The sequence below is a fragment of the Galeopterus variegatus genome, unplaced genomic scaffold (genome assembly GCF_000696425.1).
Source record: "Galeopterus variegatus unplaced genomic scaffold, G_variegatus-3.0.2 Scaffold5788, whole genome shotgun sequence".
Lineage (NCBI taxonomy): Eukaryota > Metazoa > Chordata > Mammalia > Dermoptera > Cynocephalidae > Galeopterus > Galeopterus variegatus.
The window spans coordinates 1-13,473 of record NW_007731899.1 but is presented as its reverse complement, the minus strand read 5'-3'; the positions used below and the strand labels follow the sequence as shown (position 1 = coordinate 13,473).

General features: G+C 38.5%; 2 protein-coding genes across 3 annotated transcripts in view; both read right to left on the bottom strand.

Annotated features, from left to right (window-relative positions):
* NME5 (NME/NM23 family member 5) overlaps window positions 1-8,268 on the bottom strand; it is a 32,935-nt gene extending 24,667 nt beyond the window's left edge. Inside the window, exons 1-4 of the mRNA XM_008589980.1 lie at window positions 8,120-8,268; window positions 7,539-7,672; window positions 2,078-2,283; window positions 1,221-1,321 (exon numbers count right to left, since the gene is read on the bottom strand). Coding sequence (XP_008588202.1) covers window positions 1,221-1,321; window positions 2,078-2,283; window positions 7,539-7,667 — 436 coding nt within the window. The 5' untranslated portion in view covers window positions 7,668-7,672; window positions 8,120-8,268. The remainder of the gene's footprint in view (window positions 1-1,220; window positions 1,322-2,077; window positions 2,284-7,538; window positions 7,673-8,119) is intronic.
* Window positions 8,269-8,524: 256 nt separating this feature from the next.
* Window positions 8,525-13,349, bottom strand: LOC103605400 (bromodomain-containing protein 8-like). 2 transcript variants are annotated; one of them, XM_008589979.1, is made up of 4 exons: window positions 12,934-13,349; window positions 11,499-11,567; window positions 9,505-9,682; window positions 8,525-8,952 (listed from the first exon to the last, which is right to left on the bottom strand). In XM_008589979.1, the coding sequence occupies exons 1-4, from the start codon at window positions 12,948-12,950 to the stop codon at window positions 8,902-8,904; spliced, it is 315 nt and encodes a 104-aa protein (XP_008588201.1). In that variant the 5' UTR covers window positions 12,951-13,349; the 3' UTR covers window positions 8,525-8,901. The 2 variants fall into 2 exon arrangements, with proteins under 2 accessions (XP_008588201.1, XP_008588200.1); XM_008589978.1 differs by having other exon boundaries at window positions 8,525-9,682.
* Window positions 13,350-13,473: the final 124 nt, after the last annotated feature.

Below are 13,473 nucleotides of genomic sequence, written 5' to 3'. Positions count from 1 at the left end.
CTTGGGGCCGGCCCGGTGGCGCACTGCTACAGTGCGCCGCTTGGGAAGCGCGGCGGCGCTCCCGCCGAGGGTTCGGATCCCACATACAGACCGGCCGCTCACTGGCTGAGCGAGGTGCGGGTGCAGCACCGAGGGTTGCGATCCCGTAGCCGGTCCCGGTCCGGTACGGGCGCGACACTGAGGGTTGCGATCCGTGGCCAGTCACGAAAAAAGACAAAAAGGAAAAAAAAAATGTGAATTCTCAAAAAACAAACAAACAAAAACCCCAAACCAGGAACTTTAAATCTCCAAGACAGTTTTCAGTTTTCTTTGGATGAATCTTCAGTAAATACTGAGATAGGTGGGCTGGCCAGTAGCTCACTGAGGAGATCATGGTGCTAAAAACACCAAGGTCAAGGGGAAAAAGAAAATAGTGAGGAATAGGCCTAAATGACTTAGAGAAAATAACGTGTAAAAAACAAACAAACAAACAAACAAAAACCAGTTCAAAACTGCTCAATGCTTTGCATTTTTTTTCTTCATAATGAAAACCACCAAATTTTCTTTCTGCTCTGAATATACTATTGAAACCAAAAACCTCAGTGCCGTTCCTCAGTATGTCCATTTCTGAAAAACTTATAACTTCCATAACAGGATGAAAACAAAAAAGGGCCTAGAATTATTTTCACAACTGCATGAGACTTTATTAGGCAAACAGTGTATTGTTAGAGAAGATGGCAAGTCAATCATAATTTCCAAGAGAGATTCATGTGTAACAAACTTTACTGATGTATTAGGGATAACTAGCAAGAATTACAACACAGAAGAGAAGAGAAACCCTGAATATGTCTGGACAGGAAGGACAGGGGAGGAGAGGGGAGGGGAGGGGAAGGGGAGTGAAGAAGGAAAGGAAAGTTAAATTAAGGATATTAAGTTGGAAAGTTAAGTTGCAAGGGAAGGGAAGGGAAGAAAAGGGAAGGGAAGGAAGGGGATGGGAGGGGAGGGGAGGGGAGCAAAGAAATAAAACTTCTCTCAAAAGATTCCCTAGAGGACACAATTTAGTTCTGAGAGAAGCGTTGAGTTGTCCATTCATGGCTTCAAGTTATAAAGTAACTACAACTTGAAAATATAATAAAATATGTTGGAGAAAAAATCTTACCTTCCTTCCTAGTTACATCTCCGAAATAAAAGAAGCAAACAGTAAGGAGACACAATTTACAAATTAGTCATCTATAACTCACCTTCGGGAAACATGAAACGAATTTCTCTTTCTGCTGCAGCAAAGTCATGACTCCCATGAAGTGCATTCCTTAGGTCATCTGTGCCATAAACTGCCCTTAGACTAAAGGCAAGTTAGAGATGTTGTCCATCCAATTTTACTTTATACATATGCATTTTACTTGGGAATTTTACAAAAGCATTGCCACTTCTCACATATGGAGGCTTGTCTATTTTGAATTCAAGCTTAAATTTATTTAGATGAGGGTCAAATATATTTAAATCTGCAGGAGGGATATATTGTGAAAATAGGAGTCCTCTGAGTTAAAAGAAGTGCTATTTTGTGAGCAGTAAAAAAGCAATGCATATTCAAAAGTGAAAGAACTCCATGTCCTCTTGTTTCCGGACATGAGTGATAAGGCTGAAAATTTGGACTTCTGCCCCTTTATTACCAATATTCTTTTAAAATACCAACCCAATTTTCCCATGAAAAACTCTACTTCAATGGCAGTTTAATCAAGGATGAGAGGAGAATAAGGCCAATCAACCATAAATTAGACACTCCCTGAGGCCTTTCTTTTATGGTATTAAGATAGACATTTAAATGGTTAGAATATAAAATGAGGGGCTGGCTGGTTTGCTCCGTTGGTTAGAGTGCAGCCTTATAACACCAAGGTCATGGGTTCAGATCCTAGTACCATCCAGGCATCAAAAAAAAAGAAAAAAGAATATAAAATGAACATCTCTTCCCTCCTCCTCCCCCAAAAGTTGATTAAGGAAAACTTCCAAATGGAAGGAAATTCCTATTACAATGAAATCAGATTTTTTTTTCATTTTCACAGATGAATTCCATTCACTCCCCCACCCTCAGGAAAATTACCTGTCTGGGTATGTCTCCTTGGCTACGAAGCTATTACTTGGTCCCAAAAGTTCTTTCCAGTAAGAGATGGCTTTATGTCTAGCTAATATCATGGCGACAAGTGGTCCAGAACTCATGTAAGCTGTTAAATTTGGGAAAAACATTTTCCCATACTGTTCCACATAAAAGTTACTACATTGCTCAGGGCTGAGATGTAGTTTTCTTCTCTATAAGAGAAAGAAGAAAGTCAACAAAGCATTTAAAATGACAATTCAATAATAGCCTCATTAAGTCATTAATAATTTGAACTTAGTACCAATCTATTTATTAATTTGAGGTTTATCTTTCTCTAATGAAGAAAGGACACGATAATTAAATGTATGCTATAAATAAGATAATAAGAGGAATTACTTAGCCTACTTAAGAAAAATGATTCGTTTGGTCACCTCCCTCAGCATATGGTTTGTTAGTGACATGCTCATCATATCTCCTTCTAAAGGTAAATAATGCTCCAATTATCGACACATTGTGAATGTATACTCTATATACATTAAAAAACCAAACTGGGGGCCGGCCCCGTGGCTCACTCGGGAGAGTGCAGCGCTGGCAGTGCCCAGGCCGTGGGTTCAGATCCTATATAGGGATGGCCGGTGCACTCACTGGCTGAGCGTGGTGCGGACCACACCGTGCCAAGGGTTGTGATCCCCTTACTGGTCAAAAAAAAAAAAAAAACCAACTGGACTTTAGAATATTCCAAATTCATCTTTGTCTGTGGTATTTTCCTATTTATTGTGAAATTTTCCTACATTACATTGGGATCTAGTCTCATTACAGTACTCAGAAATACTGTATAACGATGCAGTAATAAGGTATTTCACTTGAACATGAGTGTTCTTTATTCTGGTTCTGCCCTAAATTTGTTTATTCACTATAACCTTAAGAAAAATCAGTTAGTTGTATGCTTCTCAGTTTGAAAAAAATATGAAACATTTTAGACAAATAGAGACTTCACAAATGAGAGACTATGAGTCATTAAGCCTTGGTGTTACAAGGCTGTGCTCTGACCAAAAATCATGGTAGCTGAGTCAGTCATTCTTCCAAGTTGAAAGTAGCATACTTTCCCTAAAAGCAGCTATTTTGAGTGCTTTAAAAATCATCTCATACTGCTGTTTTTTAGTTCCACTAATGGTGTATCAGGAGAGAAAAGGCTCAAAATATAACAGAGGAATTCAAAGTAGACATCAAAGAACTGGCTAGAGTAAGAATGATGAGACATGGAAACAAGTCACTAGGTGAAGGCTGAAAATCTTCATGATTAACGCAGATTTTCCTGAAAAGTACAGTGTGAATTTCACCAAGTGACCTTCCTTTTAAAGTCCCTTCCAAAACTCTTGTTTCCTCAGGTTTCAGAAACTTGGTAAAACTGCTTGGTTTGTAGTGCAGTATCTAAACTGCCCAGAGCAAGAAGTTTAGGAACATGTTTACATAGGTGGCTCAGCACACTCTGAACAGGCCCTGCTGGACAAGTGTAGCATTCTCACCAGTCAAGGACCAATTACTGTGAAAAGATTCTGCTATCTGTTCTCATATTGAAATTCATATAATAAAGAAATTAAAGATATGTGAGAAATTACATGAGCACCTGATTTAGCATAATCCCTGACTCTAGTATTTAAAATTAAGACATGACAGTATTTATGATTCTTACACGTTTTTTTTTTTTTTTTTTTTTTTTTTTTCTTGCTGAATTTAAAAATAAAATCTCATCTGTTGCAACTAAGACCTTATCAGCCACATGCCCCTTAACAAGTAGAGGAAGCTACCCTGTGCTGGTTAGCTAACGAGACATAATTTTAAAAAATAAGGGTTCATCTTTAACTAAAGTTGATACTAAATCAATGATTCCATTGGTTGTTTTAAAATTAGATCAGGTGAAATTTTTTGAAATTAGGTTGAATATTTTTACAAAGAAAAGCAATTATGTCAAATACTATGAGAAACAGAACCCTTGGTTTGTTACAAAGGAAAGACTGCCACCTACAGAAAAGATACATCATTTTTCAGAAGATTTTCCCTAGATGGGAAAAGAAAGCCTTAAATTCAATGGATTCCCATCTACAATAAAGCCTATTTTAAAAGCATACAGGACAAAGGACTAATATTGTATGATTCCACTTATAATAATCAAATTTCTAGAGACAGAAAGTAGAATAGTGGTTTCTAGGGGCTGAGGGAGAGGGGATATGAGGAGTTATTGTTTAATGGGTACAGAGTTTCAGTTTGAGATGAAAAAGTTCTAGAGATGAATAGTGGTGATGGATGTACAACAATGTGAATATCCTTAATGCCACTGAACACTACACTTAAAAATGGTCAATGGTAAATTTTATGTTATGTATTTTTACAACTAAAGCAAAAAACAAAAAAGCATATAATACACCATGGCTTTCTTTGGTCTGAAATTTATTGGTGATTAGGGAGAGTGCTATATATATTTATACTTATTTTTTAATTTATAAATAACACTAGCCACTTAAGTTTCTCACTAGTTCTTTTTAAAATACGGCCTTCTTAAAAAACTTAAATGGGACATCTTTACGTGTATACTTCATTTTTTTCTAGAGTTAACAGGTAATATACTTACAGGGTTCAAAAATTCAAAGCAATATAAAAAGGTATATACCATCCCTGTTCTAATCTATCCTGTTCTTCCTTGCCCTCAATAGGCAACTATTTTTAATGTTTATTTATCCCAGTGTTTCATTTTGCACATATTGTTTTGTTTTGGCGGCTGGCCCTTATGGGGATCTGAACCCTTGACCTTGGTGTTACAAGGCTGTGCTCTGACCAACTGAGCTAAGCAGCCCAGTTCTGTTTTGCAAATATTGACAAAAATGAATATACTACTTTGTTTCTTTCTGTCACAAAAGGTTGCTACACACAGTTTTGTACCTTTGCTTTTTTCCTTAACAGGACATAGAGAGGTTCCTCGTTCTTTTTACAATTAGTTGCATACTATTCAATTTGGTGGGTTTGCCAGGGTTTGTTTAACCAATCTCCTAATGCCAGGTTGTTTTCAATCTTCTGCTGGTAGATAAACAACATTGCAAAAAGAATAACCTGCATATACTAGGATACTTCAAAATGTTAATGGAAAAATTCATCTTTTTTCAATTTAATTTTTTTATTATTAGCATATTCATTATTACAAAACATGACTTTTCTTTATTTCAAGTACCTTGTATGTCACTTCATATTAGTACAAGAATTTCTGTAAGAGGGATTCTCAGGAGTAGGACTACTGGATCAAATGGTAAATGCATCTATAATATTGGTAGATAATTGCCAGATTCCTTTTGATAGGGGTTGTGCCATTCACTTTTATATTTTTGCTAGATGGTATCTCAGTGTAGTTTTAATTTGTTTTTTTCCTACTTAAAGATTGAGCATCTTTTCGTATATTTAACAACTGTTTGTTTTTCTGTGACCATCCACATGTTCTGTCCATTTTTCTAGCCAGTTTTACAAATCTTTTTCTAGGGGCTCTTTCTATAGTACAGAGATTAGTCCTTTGTCTATATGAGTTACAAATCTTTTCCCCAAGTTTGCCATTTCTGTTTTGACTTTGCTTATGGTGTTTATCTGGTCATGCAGAAATTTTTTTGTTTATATAGTCTTATCAATCTTTTCTTTCATGGCTCCTAGACTTTAAGTCATAGTAAAAAAGGCCACCCCACTACAAAAATAAAAAGAAATTCATCCATTTTTATTCTAAAATTTACATTGTTTTTTAATATCTGATCTCAGATCCACTTGCAGTTCATCCTGGTACATAATCCCTTTTTTTTTTTAATGTTAGAACTCAAACTATAATTGTGAACTTAAAATGTTCAGTGAATTAGGTTGTCACTTTTTGTTCTTATCCAACTATTAACTACCATTCTCATATATAAACAGTTATAACCGACACACACATTCATTTTTCCCCAATCATTTCTAAGTGGTTACCAGAAATAGAAGGAAAATTAAATACAATTTTTTTTTTTAAAAGATGACCGGTAAGGGGATCTTAACCCTTGACTTGGTGTTGTCGGCACCACGCTCAGCCAGTGAGCGAACCGGCCATCCCTATATGGGATCCAAACCCATGGCCTTGGTGTTATCAGCATTGCACTCTACCGAGTGAGCCACGGGCCGGCCCTTAAATACAATTTTTAAAGGAGCTTGAAAACATGACAGATCTTTTTGAACTGCAAACATATGATTGTATATTAATAAAAACTACAGATAGAATACTTAACATAAAACTCAGTCAGAGTGCAGTGCTGATTTAACACCAAGATCAAGGGTTCAGATCCCCATGCAGGCTAGCAGAGATTTATTCATTTTCTGTTGCTCTTGGAAACACATGGAGCACCCTGGAAGCATAGCTTCAGGAATGCAGAATCCAAACCCAGAGTCTAAGGAGCAGCATGGAAGTAGCTGCAGGGACCGAAATTCCCAGTGAATTGGTACATAATACTGGATCTGACGGTTTTTTGTTGTTGTTGTTGTTGTTTTAGTGGCTACCCAATTTTCCTAACATTAAAAAATTCCTCCGTGTGTGTGTTTGTGTGTGTGTGTGTTGGCCAGTAAGGGTATCCAAACCCTTGAGTTGGTGTTATCAGTACTATGCTCTAACCAAGTGAGCTAACCAGCCAGCCCTGAAAAGTTCACCTTTACCTGAGTCGTTTAATTGTATTAAATATTTCTTTACACTTCCTTGCACCATCCCTCGACCTATCTTTGGAAGCACAATTTGTTTCGTACATAGTGGTGTAACACCAAGGTTAAGGGTTGGGATCCCCAGACCGGCCAACCACCAAAAAAAAATCAATTATGTTGGTAATCGTTAACACCTTTTATATTCATTTTTAAACCTTTAGAATGACAATGTTTACCAACTACATAACAAATATAAGGCTTAAAAGATTAAATGTTTGTAATAACTGAAAAAAATACCAACAGCCTAAAAGTCCATCACCAGAAGATAAAGTTAATAAATTGTTTTTAACACACAGGAGAGTATCACAGAGTTTAGGAAGAAGAATGAGATAGATTCAGATGTAACGATCTGGAATGCTATATGACGAACTTGGTGAAGGGGGCCCAGGGGAAAGGACTGCTCTATTTTGTGGGGAAAAAAATGTGAGTGCATAGAAAACTCCTGGAAGAACAAAGTGTTAAATGTTTACCTCTCTCTGGAGGTTGGGACTTGAGATGAGAAAGGACATGTGAAGGAAAAGGCAATTTTACTTTTCATTTATATCTTTTCAAAAGTGTGAAAAAACTAAAAATCTATCACATCTAACTTTTAAACTCAGAATAAGCCTAAATTTAATGCTAAACACTAAGGATCGAAATGGGTGGCATATTTACATATGCATTAAAAATAAAAAGGAGCAAAGAGGAAAAAAGCATGATCATAGTGCCCAAAAGTTACCTGAACAATGGTGAATCCAGATCTGAGAATAATATCTTGTATCTCCTCCTCTTTATCAACGACATCTGGTTTGATAACGGCCAGAGTTTTTTCTACATATATCTGAGGTGAGGGCATTGATATTTCCATTCTGGCTTTTCAGGGAACAATTTAAGTTTCTTGACAGGTATCAACTGCAATGACATGTATCCCCCATCCCAAATTCAATGTAATTGTGATCAAGAATAGCAGTATGAGGTGCTTAATTTTATTAATTTACAAAGGTAGAAACAGCCATGTTTTTCTATAAGCAGGTTTTCAATAATACATTCTGTACTGTGTCCACGTCCAGCCGTGGGTTTTCGTACACACTTTCACCAACGCGGGGAGGCCAAGAAGCAACCCGAATGCCTGGAACTAGCGCAGGCTCCAGGCGGTGGCAACACTGCACGCCACTCCAGAGGCAGGTGAGTGACTCCACCCCCCAGGGACCAATCCGCTTATAGGGTCGGGCCCTATTGCAAAACAGGGCCCCCAGGTCCTCTGGGACTCTCCGGGTTGCACCCGCATATTCCAAGTCTGGCCGTTTTTTGAGCACTCACCTCAGCGCCTGCCCCTCCTGTGCGACCACAACTTGTTGCTAGGAGACCCGAAGCCCTGGCTGAGGAACGGTGGCTGCAGAGGGCCAATCCCAGCAACAGGCTTTGCAGCCTCAGCTGGTTCATATTAACCAAAAAAGGGATCACAGGCATTTTTATTCTTGTGAATATTAGAAAATGTTTTCTAACCTTTTCCTCATAATTGATCTTATTTCATCCTCCTGCCCATCTGACGAACTCTTCAATTATCCCCACTTTATAAATGATGAGACAAATCATACACACTCCCACCCATCCTGCTCCATCCCCTTCCAGACTATATAGAGACCCATGTCAAATACCTTCCTTATTTCACCAGATGATGTTGTCCCCTCTTTTCCCAGCTTCGATAATAATTAAAAAGCAATCTTTGGTTTGTGAAATAACATTTATTTTTTAGAACACCAGTGAAAGGTTTCATCTAATTACCTCTAAATTAAGCCTATGGAACAAGGTTGTGGATAACATTTATGATATAAACCCAAATCTCAACTTTTTTTTTTTGCAGCAGCAGCAGCAGGCTAGTACAGTGATCTGACTTTTTCTTTTTATTATGTCCACAGGCTACTTTGACTCCTTGGTTGTAAGTTAAAGCATTACTCTTATAAGAAACAACAAGAGAGAAATACCAGGATCTTCTCTGGGTTAGAGTCTCACAGAGAGAGGTCCAAACTTCAGAAAATGTCAGGGTAGCAGCTCCAGGTTAACAAAACAGGTTTTCCATCTCCCACTGGGTTGGCTGGTTCTCATTCCAGACTACTTAAGTCTCTTCTTTGGTCTAACCAAATACTCAGCACCTACAAGGTCATGGCACAAATAACAAGCTAGGAATTTTAAAAGCTACAAAGGATTGAATACAATTTTCTTTCTTTTTTAGGATAGATTCAACTATAAATATATATATTTTTTTAAGTATGATGCTGCCCAGAAAAAAACCCTCAAATGTCTTCTACCTACTATGTATGTCTTATCTCCTGAAAATGGTAAAGTGTGAACATACATTAATATCAACAGATGTAGCAACCAAAAAATGGACAGCCTCTGTTCTGGTCTGGCATGTTTAGCCCTCTGACTTAAGGCTGTGGAATTACTTATCTATGCCCAGCTCTCTCGAATGCCCTTCATTGCTGCCTGCCTACCTAGACTAGTTCATTATCTGTTAAAGCTGGATCTAGAGAGGCTCAGAGCTTTCCAAATTGGCAGGCACATCATCAATCCTTCAGGGCTTTGAATCACCTCTAAACTGTGGGAACACAAGGTCACCTCAACATCACCCTTATTCTTAGACTTTCCGAAATCAGACTCCAGAGGCTACTCTCCTTTATCTTGCAGTTCTCTACATACAGTACCTGAATCTGTTCTAAGACTTCTCGCTGCATCTGCACAGCCATATGGTACACATGATGATTAGAGTCATTGTACATCACAGCATTTTGGAACATCAGCATAAGGTCCCGCTGGAACTGGGCCATGGTACAAATCCGTCCCTTAGACAGATTCCTCTTCAGGGTAGTTAAATCCATGGGTCTACAGATGGCCAAGAGAAACCAGAGGAAATCAAACCTTCATGTGGAACATGTGGTGACCTAACATGCTGTCTGAGAGAACTCACCAGTTCTTAATGAAAATAGTAACAAGGATATCAGCCCTCATCAGATAACAAAATAGCAACAGCAGTTAACATTTGACTATTTACAATGGGCCAAGCACTATTCTAAGCACTTTTTATATTACCTCACTTAATCCTCTCAATAAACATTTAAGGCAGGTACCATTACTATCTCCATTTGACAGATGAGAAAACTGATCTAAAGAGTTAAGCACTTGCCCAAAGTCACACAGCCTGGATTCCAATTCAGACGCAGCCCAAATCCAGAGCCCACAGGCCAGGCCACTACACTCTGCTATTGTAGGAGGAATGCTTGCCCCAGGCACCAAAGCTGTAAAGGGCTCCAAAGATCAGTTTCGCGCAGTAGTTATTGGCTATTTACAATGTACAGTTATATATGAGGTATTTAATCTACTTCTTTTATTACATAAACCAAAAGCTAAGAATTTTTTCTCCTTTCATGGAAATGAAAAGAATAAGGGTCAAGTGAATATTAAGATAAATAAATTGATATCTAATAAGATAGAGAGTAAGGATATAAGAGAAGGCACAGCAGTACAGAAGGAAAACTGAACTGGAGGTAAGAATCTGGGGTTTAGTTCTTGCTCTGTGATTAACTGTTGATCACAGACAATTCACGACCACATCTGAGCCTTAGTTTCTTCATTTACAGAATGAAGGAGTTTGTCTGATATGGTTTGAATGATGGTATCTCCTTCAAAATTCATGTTGAAACTTAATCCTCAATGTAATAGTATTAAGAGATGTGACCTTTGAGAAGTGATTAAGTCATGAGGGCTCCACCCTCACAAATGGGATTAGCACCCTTATGAAAGGGGTTGAGGATACAGAGTTCGTCCCCTCTGGAGAATGAAGCAACATGGCACCATCTTGGAAGCAGAGAGCAACCTTTACCAGACACCAGTCCTTCCAGTGCTTTGATTTTGGACTTCCCAGGTTCCAGAACCATGAGAAATAAATTTCTAGTTTATAAATTACCCAGTCAAAATAGACTAAGGTGATCTCAAAGGCCTCTTCCAGATCTTTTATACTCTAGTACTGCACTGGTTTATGACAGCATTTTATTTTTTATTTATTTTTATTTTTTTATTTTTTTTTAAAAAGATGACCAGTAAGGGGATCTCAACCCTTGGCTTGGTGTTGTCAGCACCACGCTCAGCCAGTGAGCAAACCGGCCATCCCTATATAGGATCCGAACCCGTGGCCTTGGTGTTATCAGCACCGCACTCTACCGAGTGAGCCACGGGCCGGCCTTATGACAGCATTTTAGATGAACTATACTGTAAAAATCCAAAATACTGCAATCAACCAATGTTGGTAACTTCCATTTGGATTAACCTCTTTGCCTTAGCATACCTATACCTAACTGTCTGAATTGAATACAGGGTTCCTTTTAAAGTTTTGCTCCAAAAGAACAGTGTCAGATATCAAAGGCTAATTTAAGATTATAATGAATGGATCTTATTACTTAAGTCAATAATGCAAAAATAAATAAATAAATAAAAAGCTTATATCATCCTTTTGTCTCCTGCATTCTTTTTCAGATAAAGATACTGAGCTCACCATTACTTCACAAATTTGTTGGTCTGTAAAAATATATCCTGAGCTTGTAAGTAATATAAAAAAAAAAGAAAGAATCTAACAGATGGGAAATAAAAAATAAAAAGGCAGATATAAAAGCAACCAACCTTTCTTGACCCCTTTTCCACTGACCTTTTCACCACATCCTTGTACCCTGAGGCCTGCCTTTCTGACACAGGCTTCAGAAATGGACTGCTGAACCTGTTAAGGGACAAACCCAGAGAGAATGAATAAAAAAAAATAAAAAAATAAAAAATCCTGGAGGGCCGGCCCGGTGGCGCACTGCTACAGCGCGCCGCTTGGGAGCGTGGTGGCACTTCCGCCGAGGGTTCGGATCCCACGTACAGACCGGTTCCCACTCACTGGCTGAGCGAGGTGTGGGAGCAACGCCGAGGGTTGCGATCCTGTTGCCGGTCCCGGTCCAGTACGGGCACGACACTGAGGGCTGCGATCCGTTGCCGGACACGAAAAAAGACAAAAAGGAAAAAAAAAAAAAATCCTGGAAATTTACTTTAAATGAGAAGAGTGGCTGTGAACAAGAAACACTTAAAAATACCGAGTTCTTATTAGAACTACAGAGCTTGTTAGATTTCCCTTAGGGAAACGCAAACTATGAGCACCATTAGGAATAAATCTATTAGTTCCCTCTTGCCAAACGGAAAGTTAAAAAAAAACCTAAAACGGGCTGGCCCGGTGGCGCACTGCTACAGTGCGCCGCTTGGGAAGCGCGGCGGCACTCCCGCCCGAGGGTTCGGATCCCACATACAGACCGGTTCCCGCTCACTGGCTGAGCGAGGCACGGGAGCAACACCGAGGGTCCCGGTCCGGTACGGGCGTGACACTGAGGGTTGCGATCCGTTGCCGGTCACGAAAAAAGACAAAAAGGAAAAAAAAAAAAAACAAACCTAAAACACTATAAAATATTTAACCATTATTATAATATACTGATTTAGGGCTCAGTAATTTGTTCAAAGTTCCTGAGGCCCTGTCTCTGAAAAGAAAAAGAAAAGAAACGAAAACCCACCATATATATATATATATTTTTTTTTTCTGAGTTGAAATTTTCATATTTATTGCAGCATTACTATAAAGAATACATATTTATCATAGTGCCACTATTAAGCATACACATAAATGCATGGCTCAAGCCAGGAGTGACATAAGGAATATGCCAGGGTTAGTCAAATGCTAATCTTCCAGGCCCAGTGGAAATGGGATGGAAGGAGGGAGACTGCAGATTTTGTTGGTAGGCAGTCACCACTTATCACCCTTGGCAAGAAGGGCAGAAAATGGGGGTTACCACCCTATATATTTTGAATACAAATTTTATCATGTAAAAGGAACCAATTTCTAGTGGCAATTCAAATGGCACAGCAACTATTTCTTGTACAGACTTGTGAAAGCAGCTGTGCATGTTTATGGATAAACCAGGCTTACATACAGGATCTGCCTGCCTCTAAACTATGGCTTGGGTGAAGGATGACCATATCTCTTTTTATGCTTAAACCCTAATATGTGTCACTGCTTCAGTTCTGAACATAATCCTATTACCACTTTGGAGACCTACCTGTGACTGGCAATCATCTTCCAGACTTGCAGGAGAGTCTTCTTAAATAACAAATGATCCTGAACAGGGTCACCCTGGCTTAGATCAGTCCTATAAGATTAAACATGATAGAAAAGAGACGGTAATTTTACAAATGGTATTCCTGTCTCCCCCAGGTGGGTAATGAGGTTTTCTCAAGACATAGTGCTCCTAATTAACATCTAAAGGAATACAACACCATAGGAATAAAAATATATTTAATGCTTCCACAAGGGACCCCAAACTATAAATATTTTCTTAGTTATCACTATTACCCAATGAAGTGGTTTATCTCCTTATAAAAGTATACTACAAATCTACAATTGTCTGTGCCTTTTCCACTCTTGCTGATTTGCTCTTCTGCACCTGTGACTCTAAAGAACAGATCTATGAAAGTAGTGTGTGTTCACTGATGTTTCCCAAGTGCCTGCAACAGTGCCTGGCAGTAAGTGCTTAATAAGTTGTTTTTTTTTTTAATTTTTATTTTGTCAATATACAATGTATATGATTATTATGGCCCTT